Source organism: Columba livia, chromosome Z (assembly GCF_036013475.1).
Source record: "Columba livia isolate bColLiv1 breed racing homer chromosome Z, bColLiv1.pat.W.v2, whole genome shotgun sequence".
NCBI classification, from domain to species: domain Eukaryota; kingdom Metazoa; phylum Chordata; class Aves; order Columbiformes; family Columbidae; genus Columba; species Columba livia.
Genome location: NC_088642.1, coordinates 16,513,144 through 16,530,542, shown reverse-complemented (window position 1 = coordinate 16,530,542; position 17,399 = coordinate 16,513,144). Strand labels below are relative to the sequence as shown.

The following is a 17,399-nucleotide window of genomic DNA, read 5'->3' as shown; positions in this document are numbered from 1 at the left end:
TCTAGTGATGTAACAGCACCATGTACGTACACTCACTGAAGCAGGACAGTGCATTTTTTATATATACATTACTTACGTTGCAGCACAAAGTGTATTGAGAGGAAGTGAAACAAACCAAATAAAACTATTGTTTGGTGTAATCCCTATCCATTCATCCAACAAAAAGCACGTTTTATGTGAGCTGTATATACTTCCATTAAACAGCTGGAAAATTAATTTATTTCCAGAACAAAATGTCTGAAAGTGTGATCTGCAAGTCATACTTCTCGCCAACATTATCTTTTTTTCCCTCAGTAGTGTGTGATATGGTATGTAGCTTAATCCTACCATAAACTAGTATTCTGCTACTAAGGTAAGAAATCTACACCATTTCTTTTGTAAGTCTTCCTGATTTTTCTACTGATAAAAACTACTTGCAGACATAAAATTAATTTGTAACAAAAATAGTACAAACATTCTTACACATTTTAATGTGACTGTGACTGACTGAAACCTGACACACATATGTTTTAATTACCTGACCCACTGTGCCTTACTACTGATTCATAACCAGAATGCTCTACGTGCATGCCTTTTCCTTGACAGAAATGTTTCCAGAAGTTGTCACTTAGTGTTTTTAGTCACATTTTTCTTCCTTTTGCTGTTTTCTCTGTGTGTACGTGGCCTCCCAACTTTGTATCTTCTTCGGGAACACTAGCCTTAGCAGACCAGTAGAATTATCTCCACACAACAGCACTTGAATTGTTTAACAATTCTAAACATAAAACACGACTGGATCATGCTGCACAACTGTGCTTACCACTTACAAGAAAGCACAAAACTTCACTTTAGTCTGCCATGCTAGATCTATAAATTACGAAGAAACCCATCAAGGTGATGAAGAATTTCACTACTAAATGACACATGCATACATGACATATATAATCTCCCAAAATAATCGTGACTGTATCTCAAAGTGCTGTTATCTGTATTGTGCATTTGCAAATGTAGCTATATCACCGTGGCCTAGATGAAATAGTTTTACCCTTCAAAGAAAACCCAGTAATAAATCCAGTACTAGAAAGCAGCTGTTAGAGTTACTATATGAAAAAAAAAAATCAAAATACTTTGATAATGGCTAAAAGAAGACCAAGACACAGCAGTGATACAGAAATGTCAATTCATAAGCAGAAATTAGGAAAATAAACAGTACCAAAGCAATGCTGTTTTCACCAACTTCATTTTACTTTCAATAGTAGTTTAAGATTCACTCAATACCTGTAGAATTTCATTCAGTAATGACAGAACATGTTTAGATTTTCACCCTTATAAGTTTACAGCACAAGAAAGTGGGCTGCAAGTGTTTAAGAGTTTTCTTTGTAACAGTTGAGTAGACTAATTCTCAGTACCTTAACATTATTTTGACAGTGGACATATTGCTTCCCCATTCAGCAGAATTACAGCATTTATATACACAATTATAAAAACCAAGCAAGACTTTTACATAGATCAGCTGCCCTGCATGTTACCCTGACAGTTAAAAGAGAAATCCCCATATTGGTCAATACTATGCAGAGCAAACATCCACGAAAAAAAGTCTTTGTTTATTCTATGACACGGTGTTAATACAATAAATATACAAAACTTCTAACTACTCAGACATGCAACAGAAGGACAGAAGTGCATTTGTACAGAACCATGACATTCACCAGGATGGTAGAGCCTTGTTAGTAATTTACAAAATATACAAACATCCCTCAGATAAATAAAACCAACTCCTAAATTACAGATCAATGACTACTGACATTCCAGTGTTTAAACTTCATACTTTGTAGTCAATTTGCCACAATACAACAAAATGACAACTTAAATGGGCACCATACTCCAATCAATTAATAAGAGACTGAAAAAATCTAGGTTTTGTTGGTACAAAATATTTTAACAAATATCAGCCTTCTCTTGTCAAAGCTAAAAATCAAACTTCTCCCTTTTGAGCTGCAAAGCATCAGAAATTTCTGGTTTAAACAATTCATGTGTAACTGAACCTTCAATTTCACTTAGGAGGTTAAAACAGTCTATTCAACCCATGACATTACAAATCAATGCTCCCTATAGAGAGGACATTAAATATGTTTTCTCAAAGAGCCTGTCAACATTTTTGGGGAATTAAAAAAAAAAAAAAAAAAAAAAAAAATCTACCTGCCAAACTCAGGTATGTTCCTGATTTTTTTTCCATAATGGATTTTGGTAATGTATGTTATTATACAGTCTTTCAACTTCAGTTAAATTCCAAGGATCATGTCGCTGGGATTCCTATCCAAGAGATATCAAGATAATAGCTTAAATTTAGATTTAAAAATAATCCATAGTAGAGTTCCTAGAGACAATCCTCAAGTCTAGAAGATTATGAAAAGAACAATCATAGAACCATAGAATCACTTGGGTTGGAAAAGACCTTTAAGATCACTGAGTCCAACCATTAACAATCTTGATATACAGCTGCTAGAAGGATTACATCTGATCTCAACAAAAAATAGTGACTTCTGGCTGGAAAGCTTTTAATAGCATTCCACACAAATTTAAGTTCAATGCTAGCATGTCCACTAGTATGAAATTTTAGAGTCCCTGTTACACAGAATGTTTAAATTGCTTTTAATTTCATGATGCTGAGAACATTTAGAGACAAGTATATTCATTAGTATGAACTTCAGCATAGGTGAAACTACTTCATTTATCCACATTGAAGTTGGAATTAAAGAAATTAGTAAAATAAAGGAGACTAATAGGGACTTCATACTAACACTACAACACTAATCCAGGGATTAAGCTGGGCGTTTTATTTTTTGTAATGCTCTTCTGTTATTATGAATACAGTGTAGTGAAAAAGAAGCTGTGACCGTGGGTCCACATTCAGGGCATGGAGGGGCCTCAGAATTTTATGCTGCCTTACTAAAGGTGGTTCACCTCAAGAGCTGAATTCATTTCAGCTGCAGTGTGTACTTACATAGGTTGTGGGTTGTCGTTCTTCCTGTTTTCATTTTCTAAAACACAGTTTGAAAAAACATCCATAGTATTGTGCATAAGACTCATGAGGCAATCCAAGAATATAACTAGTCTTCAAAGGACAGAAATATGACATTACACTAAGACTTGATTATATTGTAGAATATTATGATGGTAGGTACCATTATGGATTGTTCAGTTCCACAGCAGCAATTTAATCTCTTAGGCCTCCAGTCCAATGAGTTAAAATTTGATTTTGTTAAAGATGAAGATTTCTTACTTTTCCAACTCAAAATAGTTTAAAAGGTTTTTTTCCCTCAGCTTAAATCACATCATAGAGATGGCTGAGTTAATGTTAAAATGAATTCAAGTATCTGTTAAATGCCATTGCCTAAAAATCTTGGGTTTAGACAATATTCCTGTTAGAAAATTAAATACTGTATGTGTAGGTTTTTGGACAAGCAGAAAGCAGAGTGACTCACTAGGCTAGAGATTTAGTACCACTGTTAAACACAAATCTACATTAAAAAAAACCAAAAAATTTCCAAATACAACAAAATACCACTGCACAGAGAAGAGAGAAGGAGGGCAAGAAACTAGTGTTCTAAAAGTCAGTATCCATTTCTTTTCCAGCAAAATTATTACTCCAGTACATGAATACTGAAATTAAAACCAGCAAATATATAATCATTTAGCTTTGTGATTTAAACCATCATTTGACTTCCTTAAAAGTGTACACTGCATTACACATTCCATTACAGAGAATGTTTATGTACCATAGCCATTTCTCACAGGTAGAGAATACTCCATGAAAATAGATACAAACAAACGCTACCATTATAAAGTGGCACAGGTAAATTCTGGAGCAAAACACTATTTAAACAAGATCAAGTAACTCAACAGTACTCATGCAAACTTACAGGCTTATATCAAAAGACTTATCCTAGAAAAAAAAACGCAAGGAAAGAATTTATAATATCTACTCGTATTTGTTCTCCAGCAGCTGCTGAAACGGTAAAAGTAGTAGCCAAACTTAACTTGCTACATCTCTCAGCCTACTCCACTTCTTATAGCAGAAATAGGAAAAAGAGTTCTTACGAAGAAAAATAATTGATCCAACCCCCAAAATAACCCTAGAGTGAACCACTAAAATACCTTCAAAATTATTAATACATTTATTTAATCATTATATAACATAATTAATTCTTAGGCCAACTGTTGAAATTATTTTTCCTCCATATAATATGGAAGGCTTTATATTCTAGAATGCAACATCTTAAAGAAGGGAAAAGAATGGCTATATTTTTAAAATAAATAAGTTTATAATAAAATAAACCAAACATTTCCCATTTTACCCATGCACAGCTGCAGAAGAGACAAACATGCTGTGTGAATTTTGACCTAGGCTTTTAGGGAATATTATAAGTAGCTGGAAAATAAGGTACAATCGAAGAGAACCGTGATGACTTTTTATGTTTCCCTACATGCGGTTTCCCTTGAAGGCGTTTTGAGCCGCACTGGTTGCTGCTGTTGATGCGGCGTTGGCTGCAGCAGTTTGTACAGTTTTGTTGGACATCACTCCCGTTGCGAACTCCTGCTGCGCCTTCTCAAAACTGGCACCAGTCGTGCGGTAGAGACCATGCACCTAGGGAGGTGGAAAAGTGGCGGAAAAGCAGTGAAAACATGGCGCTGACCCTTCCATTTCTTGGTAGGCTAATAGCAAATTCTCAAATGCCAAGCAGAGCTGTGTGGTGGAGAAATATGGTTTCCTTATGTATTTGGGAGGATCCAGAAATGAGTAAATGGACTTTTTTTCCACACAAATCCTACAACTTTTGGTTGCCCTGGTGCATGCACGGTTTGACTGTAGGAATACCTGTAGCTTTCTGCAAATTTAGACAGGTCTCACAGGTCTTTACAAAAATGTGTGTGGTATCAACTGTCTGAAATAACATATATAAAATACACAAACAGGCTGCATGCTTAGCATAACACAGGGCACACAGCTTGCAAAAATGTCTTCTGGGTCAATTTGTTTACAGCTTGTCACACTCCTTAGAAGAGTTGGTAAGTGTACATGCTTAAAAAAAAAGCCAAAACAAAAAAGTAGTTTTGACAAAACCAAAAAAGTAGTTTTGAATCTACTGTGTCAATAACATATTAGTGAACTTTTTTCTACTTAGTTTTTAGAAACATTTTAATTTCTCATTGATACAGTCACAAGAACAAGCTAAGCTACGACTGAGTAAGTACAAAATACCCTAATAATGCAGATACATATCTACTAAACTAGTGGGATGACCAATAGCTCTGCATAGTAAGCACAGGTATTAAACAATATGGCATATAATCCCTAGTACAATAAAAAGACGAATCTTGAGGAACTAACTAAAATACTATTTCTGAGTCATATTCAATCAAGTCACAATAGAATTGTCAAATAATACCGTAAAGAAGTTTTCATTTAACTGTAGCAAGAAAGTTAGTTTAGTAACTTTTTTCTTTGTTATAAATGTAACTACTTCTCATTCATAAAGATACACCAGGTCACATCTGAGTATGCAGATTTTTTGAAAAGAATCCAGATGCATACAGTAGGAAGAATGTAAAAAAATTTCTCTGCCATAATTTTTTCTTGTTTCTTTCTACTGTACCTGAATATTTATGCAGAAAACAAATAAGGAGAAGGGGAATCTCCAGGCAAAACTTAGAATTTCTAGCTTACTGTAAACAGGCCAGAAGACTTTGGGAATGTGAAAAATCTTTTCAGCATAACTGCAACTAAGGCTGAATTATTAGAATTGCCAGCACAACATCAGTTACAGAATTCTCAGTTACATCTTATCTAAAAAGCATCAAAAACTTACTAGCACATTCATATCTAAACTTAGGTCTTCTGGATGGAAATTCACAAAAAGGAGCCAAGCGCAAAAAGTATCTTTCTTTGAGCTTTTATGCTATGCAATCACTAATTGACAATAAAATGTTGAAATAGAAGCAGAGAAATAAAAATACTTTTCTGAGGTGCCAGGCATCTCCCACTTCTATTGATTTTAATGTAACTGATTTTTGTAAAAGCTGAAACTTAGAATTATTTGAATCACCCTTCACTCAGCATGATGAATCACCACAGATTCGAAAATCAGAACCCGGCATCTACAGACACAATCACAGCGTTCAGTGCATTCACCGACCCTCTCATTGTGGACTTACCTCCCAGTTTATCCTATTCAGAGCTATCCTTCCCCATTTTAGTTTGCAGAAAATAAGTGCGTTGCACAAACTGCATTTTTAAACTCCAGAACAGTATAAGCAAAAAAAGTACAGTTGATAATAGGTAAGGCACACCCCCAAGAATATAATTTAATCCCCGCTACTTGCTAAGAGAGCACCTCTCAAGCAGGAAAGCAAAATCCAGATCCAACATAAGAAACAGAAGAGGGGATAAATATGCAACTTACCTTTTTAAACATAACTAATGAGATAACAGCAGATGCTGTGAAGAGTGCAGCTATGATTATCATCATAATGCCAACAGGAATACTCTTGTTAAGACCAGTAAGAGATGAAATCCACCCACTGAAGGAAAAAGAAAGAACAAACTTTACTAGAACAGCACATAAACCATTCAACCACAGGTACCTAAGGGGAGCTTTATATCTTCCTGGTTCTGATCAACTTTCAATATTTTTGAAGGAAAAGTAAAGGGAATTTTATGTAAGCATAATTCAGTTCTATAATAAGCTCTTAGAGCTTAGTTTTCATTTTTCCCAATGCATGCAGTGAAACTATTAAAAAAAATACCATGAAGATTATTATCTTTGGGTAGAATTGTAAAGAATGTATTTTCAACATTTAGGGTTTTTTTTTTTTGTCAAACTATCATTTCAGATTGATATAAAACTACATTATTTCGTGGAAGATAAAATGTCCCTAAAAATATAGCTTCCAGCTTCTCTAAACAGAAAACATAAACATAATACACACATACAGCTTCTATGCAGGAAGACTCACTTAACTGTATCCACGCAGTGATGCTCTAGCAATTGAGGTAAACACAAAATTTTGAAGCAGACAGAATCAGATTAACTAACAGAAAACACTGCTATCTCAGTAGCTACTTCAAACATTTCCCCATTCTTCAAAACTGAAACACTAACAGAAAAATACAATATCAAACTTGAACTCAGAAAAGGCAGGATGCCTTAAGAAAAACAAAACATGAAAATGGAAAAGATTCTTCCAGAGAAAAAAAAAAAAAGGTAAAAAATTTCTGTAAACCCAAACAAGCTTAAAGCTTTCCTCTACTTGTTTCAAACTGCATTGATATCCCCTATGTCCAACAGACTCTACCACAAAACTCCAAAATCCAAACTCTAATTAGCATTTTCTGATCATCTGGCTACTTTTCATACCCTTTCTTCAAGTATCCTTAAAAGCACACTCCACATACTTGGAGAGTTAGACCTCTAAAACACTTTTTGTTTTGTCAATGTTAATCAATTTATCTATGAAAAACCAAAATACCAGATTCAGAAGCAAAACCAACAAAACAGGATCCTTCCTTACACTACAGTTCTAAAGCAATGCTCTTTTGTCTGCCTTACATATGCTGGAAGCAGCAAAAAGCACAGATACAGAGAGTGCCATTACCCAGCTACAGTGCTGCCAATCATGGCTCTCCATGCTACCAGCTTGCTGCTATAAACACGCTTTCAGTTAATTCAATCTTGTTGGTTTTTTTTCTCCAAGGATGGTGACTGATTCCCAATAGCTTTTTCTTGTAAAATCTGAATATTAGACCTCGAAGACTCCAGTGAATGACAATACACATAAAATCTTTGTGTAAAAGCTTATACACTTACAAGCATCAAAAAGAAAAATAAACTATTACAGAAGAAGGAGCTGACTCAGACAAATAAGATTTCAAATAATATCAAATATATACCACTATATTCACTCAAATACACTATCGACTTCTACATTTTAGCCATAAACCTCCTTAAGAAGTAGTAACAATAACATAATTAGAAATAACTAATGATGCGAAATAACATGTAAACATTATATTATTACTAATTTTCATTTTCTCAAAGTTTTGCTAATGTCTTTTTCTTAAATATAGAGCAAATAACATCTCTACAAAACACCAAAATACAGAAGGTAATACACAAAAGAATAGTTCAAAGTAGTTTACACTGAAGGATAAAATTTTCATCAGCCTAATAACATAAGTACCTCATACTCCTGGGGTATGTTTCACCCACTTCTAGTTAAGAGCACTCAAAAAATGCTTTTTTGAGTGCTAAATGTAACAATTCCAGGGAACACAAGAGGTTGTTTGAAAAAACAGACTATGTTGCAGGTGGTGTATCAACTCTAAGTGTTTGTCTTGCAGAAAGTACAATTCAACAGCAAACAGAATACTCACCAGTTTCCCCATCTTTGAAATCCTGCAGCTTGAAGTACATGTACAGCAAACTGACAGATATATACAAAGAAGAACACAAAGAACCTGAATGAACTGTCGCTCCTGAAAGAGAGGGCAGGGGGGAAAGATTAAAGCTGCCAGGAAATTAATGACCTTTTGCAAATATTGCAGTACGAATATAAAAATATTTTCTGCATTAAATAGAGGAAAAGTGCTTTCATTTATTGACAGTGACTTGAAGTATCAGTAATTCCATGGTTTTGTAGTGTTTATTTACAAGATCTGCTTCAAGATAGTATTTTTGCCACCTGCACCTCTAACAGATGAGAACACCAGGAAGTTCCTATTCCTTAGTGCTCTATTCAGCACAGAGCAGGGCCTCTTAAACTAAATACAGAAGTTTTGTTACAAAGAATGAAGAACAGAATTCTGCTCCACTTTCAGACTGAAATTCAGAGTGCTGGCAGGATGGGAAGAAAATACATTACTCATAAAAGGAAATAAAATCTAGTATGGAATTACTGAAGCATGGTGCAGACCAGATTACTGAAGCAGTTGTTGCTTAAAAGCAAAATATACAAAATAGGTTTTCTATTTAAATTACTAAAAATGCCAGCCTGACAAAGACTGAAAGTGGTAAAAAAAAAGGTATATATGTACAACGACCAAAATCTCTAACACCTAAACTTATTGCTATCAAAACTAATGATCACAAATGTGTTTGCTACCAAAATTCTAAAGAAAGTAGAAATCAGTTAAGTCAGAGAACAACTAGCTCTTCCCGTAGAAGGGATTCTGCTAATTTCTATTTATTCAACCATTCAGTTCAATAACTATTTCATTTCCAGCTGAGCAACTGACCAAAAGCAGTTGAATATGCAAGTAGTAGTCTTCCAAACAATCAATTTTCAATAAGAAAAGCCATGTATTTACCAGAGAGTAAATGCAAGTTAAACTACATGATTCGTCAAAGATGTGTGGGTACAGCAATATCTCCTTGGTTAGCAAAAAGAAACATCTCCTTTAGTCTAAAAGTTATGCTTAATTGCAATTTGGGGCTATCAATCTTTCTCTACAAGAATTAGTGCATTTTAAGAGAGAATAACCTGAATCACTTCAAGGTTAAAAAAAAAATCTCAAGAAATACGTAAGAGTACAGCATTTAGAATGTCTACATGCTGATTTTCAGAAAAAAAAAAACAAACACACACATCCTTTTTGCATGCAAACCAACTATTCTATTCTTAAACACAAAGCTACCACACATCATGCTTGGAAGTCTGCAAAGATTGCTAAAAGCTGGGAAAAACAGAGAAGTTTGATTACCATACACCTGGTTTACTCATTCTTAAGAATCTCGGTTACTCCAATTACAGACGCTGTAGGTCACCTAACAATATTAGATTTTTAAGTGTAGAATTTTATGAAGTTCATTCGGGAAGCCAAAGATCTAAGACACTCTTAACTATTAACCTACTTAAATTCCTGGTGTGCAGGGATAAAGATTTCATGAGAATTCTCCTTAAAATTGTTATCAGCCCAATATAAAATTAAGTATTTCCTACAAGTATTGTGGCAATGGTAGAAGCTATAAATACTTCAAAGGATATTCCATGATATTTCTAACTATTGCCATCTATGTTTCAAATATAACAACTGAATTAATGGCAAACATACAACTTGTTTCTAATGAAAGCACACTAAAGGATTATCATAATGATAATCAAGCAAATTGACATCTTAACGCATTTCAACAAGTTTTTAAATATCCTAAGTCAAGCTGAAGTTGTTACCTGAAAGCTCCATAAAGTGGTCTGTACCAGCAGACAAAAGAACAAGGGGTAAAAAGCAAGAACCAGAGAATACTCAATCCAAAATCAACCCCTCGCGTAGCATCAACGTAAAACCAGGCCAAACATCCAAAGATATTAAGAAACAGTGTCACTGTATGGACTGTAGAAGCAAAAGCAAAATAGTCTTAATTAAGTTGTGTATATACAATAAATTATTACAACTGTTAAAGTTAAAACCCAAACTGCACATTTTTAAACAAAGCATCAGCATGCTGGCAATAATCAATACCCTTAGCAATAAGCTGATTTTTATACAGTTTTCTAACTTTCAGGTAAACCCTGTATCACAAATAAAAGTATTGAACATGAAAATTCAAGTACTATCAGGTATATGGTGAAGGAAAAAAATCTTATAATAAAAAGCAAATCATTGTCAAACTTAAAATTATGAAAACAAAGGTTTCTACAGCTGCAATAATTGATACTTTTTAATGCATCATCAATTTGGCATAACTTTACATTTGAAAATAAGTTTCCAAAAAAATCTTTCATGAAAAGTACTTTGTCTTCCATGTAATCAAGTAAATATTTTTATCCACTTAGTAAAAATGTTTCTCAGTAAAACAAGACTCCAAGAACCTGGCCTAGATCCTTTAGTACATACTGCATATTCAAATATTTCTTGTAACACTGGTCTTTAACATCTTCCTTTTTCAGTGCTTCATTCTCAGTTCAATACTAGCATTTTCTCATCAGCAGGCCTTGTTACAGGTTAACTTTTGTACTTCTACGAAAGAAAATGCATTGGCACTACTACTTAACAGTTTATCTCAAATATCTGTAGTTCTTAGAACACGAAAAGACACAGCAGTATTAAGAAACATTACAACTGCTACTTTCATGCTATCTGGCACAGAAGTTAATTCTGCCAGACTTAAAATACAAACATGAATTTTGTCTTTGTTCAGCAATAAACAGTGACTCAGGAGTGATTTTGCTATCTCAGAGGACAGTTTCTGCCCTTGTGGACCAGGATAAAGTATTTCTAATTGAGAGTGTACAAGCTGCTCCTTCCTTGCAGCAATGATTTTTTCATGTAAGTTCATGTAAGAGAAACGTTTTAGTCATTCTACTGGAAGGTAAGGTTAACAGAACTGGTAAGATAATAAAGATTCTGAAAAAAAGAATACCATCGGTGGACCTACTACTGATAGTTATCAGCACAACAAAACCAGCAACATCGGAATCCACTTCACCACTGTAATGGAGAACCTCACCTGTAAATACCAACTAATAGCAAGCTATGGATGAAGACAGGGAACTTGGCTGACAATTCTCTCTTCGCTCCATTCATCCTTTTCTGCCTGCTGCAATCTGCAGAGAGGGATTTGTTGTTCGAGCCAGCACCTTCACTAGCTGACCTAGATAAGCTTTGCTTCTGTGTGGACAAGTGCTTTTATGTTCACGGTAACAGTTTAAAGTACCTTCCACCTACCTGCCTCTTCAGATTAAATGATGATACAAGTTATGAGAAGCTAACAACCACCTGGGAGCTGAAATGGCCTAAGGCTTCAGCAGAAGTCTGCAACATGCAATGTCTATATGACAATAACTTCACAGCTATACCAATAAAGTACTCAGTGTGAAGTGATCTAAGAAAACTAACAGCAGAAGCAGTTAAGTTAAAAAAAAAAAAGGAACTCATGACAGCATAAGAGTGAACAATGGGAAATAACACTAGTTTAATAAATACTCAAACTCAACTTCATTTTTATTAATGTAAACTTCCTTGCACAGAAGAATTCTACTTAAATATACATTCCCTGACTTAATTAGCTACACTTTATCATCCATTAATGTTTGGAAGTGAATCACAGATAAAGACCAGGAGTTGCTACACACTAAAAAACCATGATATGGAATGGACCAAGCAGCAAATCTGTAAGAAAGCAACAATCAGACCTCTAGAAAACATAACCTACAAAAAAAAGCTGAATAAACTATGCTAATAGAGCCAAAACAAGATGATTAATAGGGATAAATGTGTTCCATAACAACAGTGGACAACAGGGAAGATCAATCACAGGAAGGGACAGTTAAATCGAATACTTGGAAACATCTTGTAATGATAAAAGACAGCAACAAACTACAACAGGCTTGGAAGGAGTTTATGAAGTTTCCATCCTTAGAGGTTCTCAGGAACAGGCAGATCAACAGAATAATATATGTACTATTGATTGTATCCTCAGACAGAAGGATGGGTGAAGTATTATTATTAGGGTATTGTTCTTCTACCAGAATCTACGGTTTAAGTCATCGGTCTTTGAAAACCTTTAAAAGCCTTGTTCACAGAAAATGGAAACATTCACAACCTATATAAAGTAACAAACCCAAATGCCACAAAAGCTGTCCATGAGATTAAGCATCTCTTTGGTTTGTAACTTCAAATGAGAAATTTTCTTTGAAAATCAGTACTACTCATTTTGTACATGCTATCAGCCTGTGGGGAAAGTAGCTGGAAAACACAGGCTTCTGAGCCAAAATAATTTTGGCATTAGATATGGGTCAAGAGACATGAGAGATTTCACTAGTAACAGCACAGAAAGATCATAAAAAGTCGTGCTCACTGCTAAAGAGGCAGGAAAACTGTAATTCTATCTGCAAGCCACTAAAACAGCAACAGTCACAAACCCAAGATAGAACAGAAAAGCTCAAGTGGCAGCTGAGAGAAGCCATTCTAACTGATTGCTATAATGCACAAAACCATGGGAACACCGAGTCAGTGAAAAAAAAACAGAGGGTCTCCTCAGGAAGGGGAAAAAAAAAAAGTGTGAAGACAAAACCACATCAAGTAATCAGAAAATGCTGAGTTCTGATACAGAGAAAAAAGTGGATGAATCCACAGAATAGGGATACAGGCTTGTTTTCTCATCAGATAAAGAGCATATAGATTCGAAACAGGTAAAAAAGTTTCCTCAGATATATAAAGACTAAGAATAAGGATATAAAAATTGCTACTAACCATGGAAACACACAAATCTGAAACAGTAAGGTTTGTTCCTAGGGCTGCTAAAAAGGAAGAGGAAAACTAACCTACTTTACAAAGTGCTGAGCACGCGGTACTAGATTTATGCAAATGTGATTACATTCACAGAACCCCCAGGCCTTACAAGACCTAGGGAGTTCTGGAAGAGGACCTACGACTTAAAGCAGAGCTACAAGCAGAAGCAGGCTGGTTTGTTATGGTAATAAGTGCCTCCACTGTGGAAGCACAGCCACTCTAACAAAAAATGAGCCAAACCACATAGATACAATCCTGGGAAAGAGGAGTCACAAGGACTGATTCAAAGACCAGCCCTAAAGCACAGAGTTCTGTACTTCATCTTTTTCCCATATTTTTTTAATTTACATTTTTACCCTGAATTATATTTTGTCTTTCTTTTCCTTTATTATGTCCTTTTCCTTCCTTCCTGAGTAACCCCTCAGTTGGACAGTACTACGGATAAAGCAGGAAAAGAGCAAGAGAACTCAGGTAAACTCTCATTCTACCTAGAAGAATATCTTTCATGTTAGGATAAAAGCACAACTCCTACATATTTTGAAATATTATAACCGTGCTGCTTATTTATTTTTGGCCATAAGAAGGAAAAACAGTATTAATATTCTAATTCTCTCTTCCTAACTTCACCTTGTGTTAGAAGCATGCAGCACTTCCACAACTCAGTCCTGCAAATGGCCAGAATTAGTAAGTATCCTAAAATTTTGGAGTACTTGATCTTAAATGTCATATAAATCTTAATTGTCTGTCAGATTTATGGGGGTGACTAGTCACACATTCTACAGCGGATTTAGTTGCTTATTTGAAGATTAATGACCCAGCAATGAATACAGAAAGCTATGGATTATGACGAAGTGGAATTCACTTGATTCAATGCTGACTGCTCATTTTATGTGTTACAATTATGTGGTTCAATCACAGTAATAAGATTACCAGACTAACAGGTAAAACTACAGAGATTTGCTAACTAAATCTGAAGCCCCAAAAAAAATTAAAGAAAAGTTCTGAAATTCACCTTCCCTTAGTATGCCATAAACATTTTAACAGCACCTAAACCTTTTGTAATTCCTTGGTCTCAGAGAAGCTGTTAGGCTCTCATCACACTAGACAAGGTAGAAGAACGAAATGCCATGGCACTTGTACATTGGTTCATCCAGCATTTCTCCAGCCAAAATACAGCAACAGAATGAGAGCAAAATTAAGCCCACAAAGATGGTGTAGAGCATTCTTGGTGTACAAAGGATAATTTTAACATGGACTGAATCTTCAGCTAATGTACACTACTTTTTAAACAGACTGAAATTATATTAAGTCAGCTACTTTACTTTACACTATTTTTTTTAAAAATAGACTGTGTGGCTGGAAAGCAGCCCAGCAAAAAAAGGACCAGGGGGTGTTGGCTAACAGGTGGCTGAACATGAGCCAGCAGCATACCCAGGTGGCCAAAAAGGCCAACAACATCCTGGCTTGTGTCAGGAATAGTGTGGCCAGCAGGACTAGGGAAGTGATCATCCCCCTGTACTCAGCACTGGTGAGGCACCACCTCAAATCCTGTGTTCAGTTTTGGGCTCCTCACTACAAGAAAGGCATTGAGGTGCTGGAGAGAGTTCAGAGACGGGTAGCAAAGCTGGTGAGGGGTCTGGAGAAAAAGTCCTATGAGAAGCAGCTGAGGGAACTGGGGCTGTTTAGCCTGGGGAAAAGGAGGCTGAGGGGAGACATTATTGCTGTCTACAACTACCTGCAAGGGGGTTGTGGTGAGGAGGGTCTTGGTCTCTTCTCCCAAGCAGCAAGGGACAGGACAAGAGCAAATGGCCTCAAGTTGCACCAGGAGAGGTTCAGATTGGATATTAGGAAAAATTTCTTCCTGGAAAGGGCTGTCAGGCATTGGAACAGGCTGCCCATGGAAGCGGTGGAGTCACTATCCCTGAAGGTGTTTAAAAGACATGTAGATGAGGGTCTCAGGGATGTGGTTTAGTGGTAGACTTGGCAGTGTTAGTTAACAGTTGGACATGATGATCACAGAACCACAGAACGTTAGGGATTGGAAGGGACCTCGAAAGATCATCTAGTCCAATCCCCCTGCCAGAGCAGGAACACCTAGATGAGGTTAGACAGGAAGGCATCCACGTGGGTTCTGAATGTCCCCAGAGAAAGAGACTCCACAACCTCCCTGGGCAGCCTGGTCCAGTGTCTGTCACCCTCACTGAGAAGAAGTTTCTTCTCAAATTTAAGTGGAACCTCTTGTGTTCCAGTTTGTACCCATTACCCCTTGTCCTATCATTCGCTGTCACCGAGAAGAGCCTGGCTCCATCCTCATGACACTCACCCTTCACATATCTGTAAACATTAATGAGGTCACCCCTCAGTCTCCTCTTCTCCAAGCTAAAGAGACCCAGCTTCCTCAGCCTTTCCTCATAAGGGAGATGCTCCACTTCCTTCATCATCTTTGTTGCTCTGCGCTGGACCCTCTCCAGCAGTTCCCTGTCCTTCTTGAACTGAGGGGCCCAGAACTGGACACAATATTCCAGGTGCGGTCTCACCAGGGCGGAGTAGAGGGGGAGGAGAACCACTCTGACCTACTGACCAACCCCCTTCTTATACACCCCAGGATGTCATTGGCCTTCCTGGCCACAAGGGCACAGTGCTGGCTCACGGTCATCCTTCTGTCCACCAGGACCCCCAGGTCCCTTTCCCCTACACTGCTCTCTAATAGGTCATTCCCCAGCTTATACTGGAACCTTAAAGGTCCTTTCCTGGAATCTTAAAGGTCCTTTCCAACCAAAATGATTTTATGATTCTAAAATGATACTAAGTGTCCACTGTAGACTAAAAACCGTATTAGACTATATAAAGCTATGCATATTGAAGTAAATGGATATTTTACTTCTCAAACTCCATCTATTAACGTTGATTTTGTACTATATTTCTTAATACATAAGCTGATTTTAAAAACAGTAACGTTATTATTAAATGATCAAAGCTCATTTGACAACAACAGAGATACTTAAACCAGAAAACTGAAATCTACTATAACCAAATTTCCTTTGGATAATCCTCCTCCTTTTCTTCTGTGGACGTTTCTATGAAATAATTTAATCCTTGTAAAACTGAAGCCAACAAAAATATTTCACTTCCAACATTTGACATCTATACTTAAAACAATTTCTCATTACAGACGTTTTGAAAGCCAAAGAAGCTGGTATGTACCATCAAGTTTGAATAGGCACTTTGTTTTTTCTTTTTAGAAAATACTTACACATCCACAAATAGTACATAATCTTTACTGTCTTCTGGAATTCTACAGGAATGTCTACAGAAAAGTCCTGGTAGAAACAAGGACCTACTGGAAAATTCTCAGGAAGAGGTGGCCAGTTATTTTTTCTACCTGCAAAGCAGAAAGAAAAAAATAGCTTTATAATAAAGTTTTAATCTCTGTTACTAGAAAGAGATACGCATTTGAGCTTGTTAAAATTGTTTTATGCATGAGTTTCACAAGCATATGGATAAACTTGGACTACTGGAAACCCAAGAGTTTTATCAGCAGCCCTCACACAATAGTAAAAATAAACTTCAGAAACAAAATACAATGAAATGCAGACAGATGAAGGAAAGTGCAATATTTTATCCATGTAGAAGACTAAGTAGGCATCTGACAGTTCTGATTAAGTAATGAGAAAAGAGAATTCTTCACAAAACAAGCAGGTATGGGCAAAGACAATTTCTCAGAATTCCTTGGCTTCTAAATGCATGTTTCCCTAATGTCCCACCATACCCACATACTTGATTAAACACAAAGACTGAGGACTGAAAAGCATTCTCCATTCTCAGAATCCTTGTATTTTTAACACCAGGCTACCTCTAACACTTTGAACTAGTTCCCAATACAGTTTACAGTCTAAGCTTTACCTCAAAGCCCATAAGCCTCAAGAAAAGCAGCTATTGAAATGGTCTAAGCTACTTTTTTGTCACAAGAAGTTGCCCTACAGCATCATTGTATTTTCATACAGTTGTGTGACATAGTGAGGGCACTGCAAAGGACACAGTACCAAACACCTGGATTTCCTGTATGCTGATCTGCTCACAGAGTACAGTATACATTCTGCTGAACACAAGTCATACCAAGCATAGACTCAAA

At 36.2% G+C, this 17,399-nt stretch overlaps 1 protein-coding gene across 1 annotated transcript in view; it reads right to left on the bottom strand.

Moving 5' to 3' along the window:
- Window positions 1–1,200: 1,200 nt before the first annotated feature.
- Window positions 1,201–17,399, bottom strand: part of SCAMP1 (secretory carrier membrane protein 1) — a 39,341-nt gene continuing 23,142 nt past the window's right edge. The window contains exons 5-9 of the mRNA XM_065047390.1: window positions 16,521–16,649; window positions 10,207–10,366; window positions 8,414–8,515; window positions 6,444–6,561; window positions 1,201–4,627 (exon numbers count right to left, since the gene is read on the bottom strand). Of these exons, the coding sequence (XP_064903462.1) occupies window positions 4,463–4,627; window positions 6,444–6,561; window positions 8,414–8,515; window positions 10,207–10,366; window positions 16,521–16,649 (674 nt within the window). The 3' untranslated portion in view covers window positions 1,201–4,462. The remainder of the gene's footprint in view (window positions 4,628–6,443; window positions 6,562–8,413; window positions 8,516–10,206; window positions 10,367–16,520; window positions 16,650–17,399) is intronic.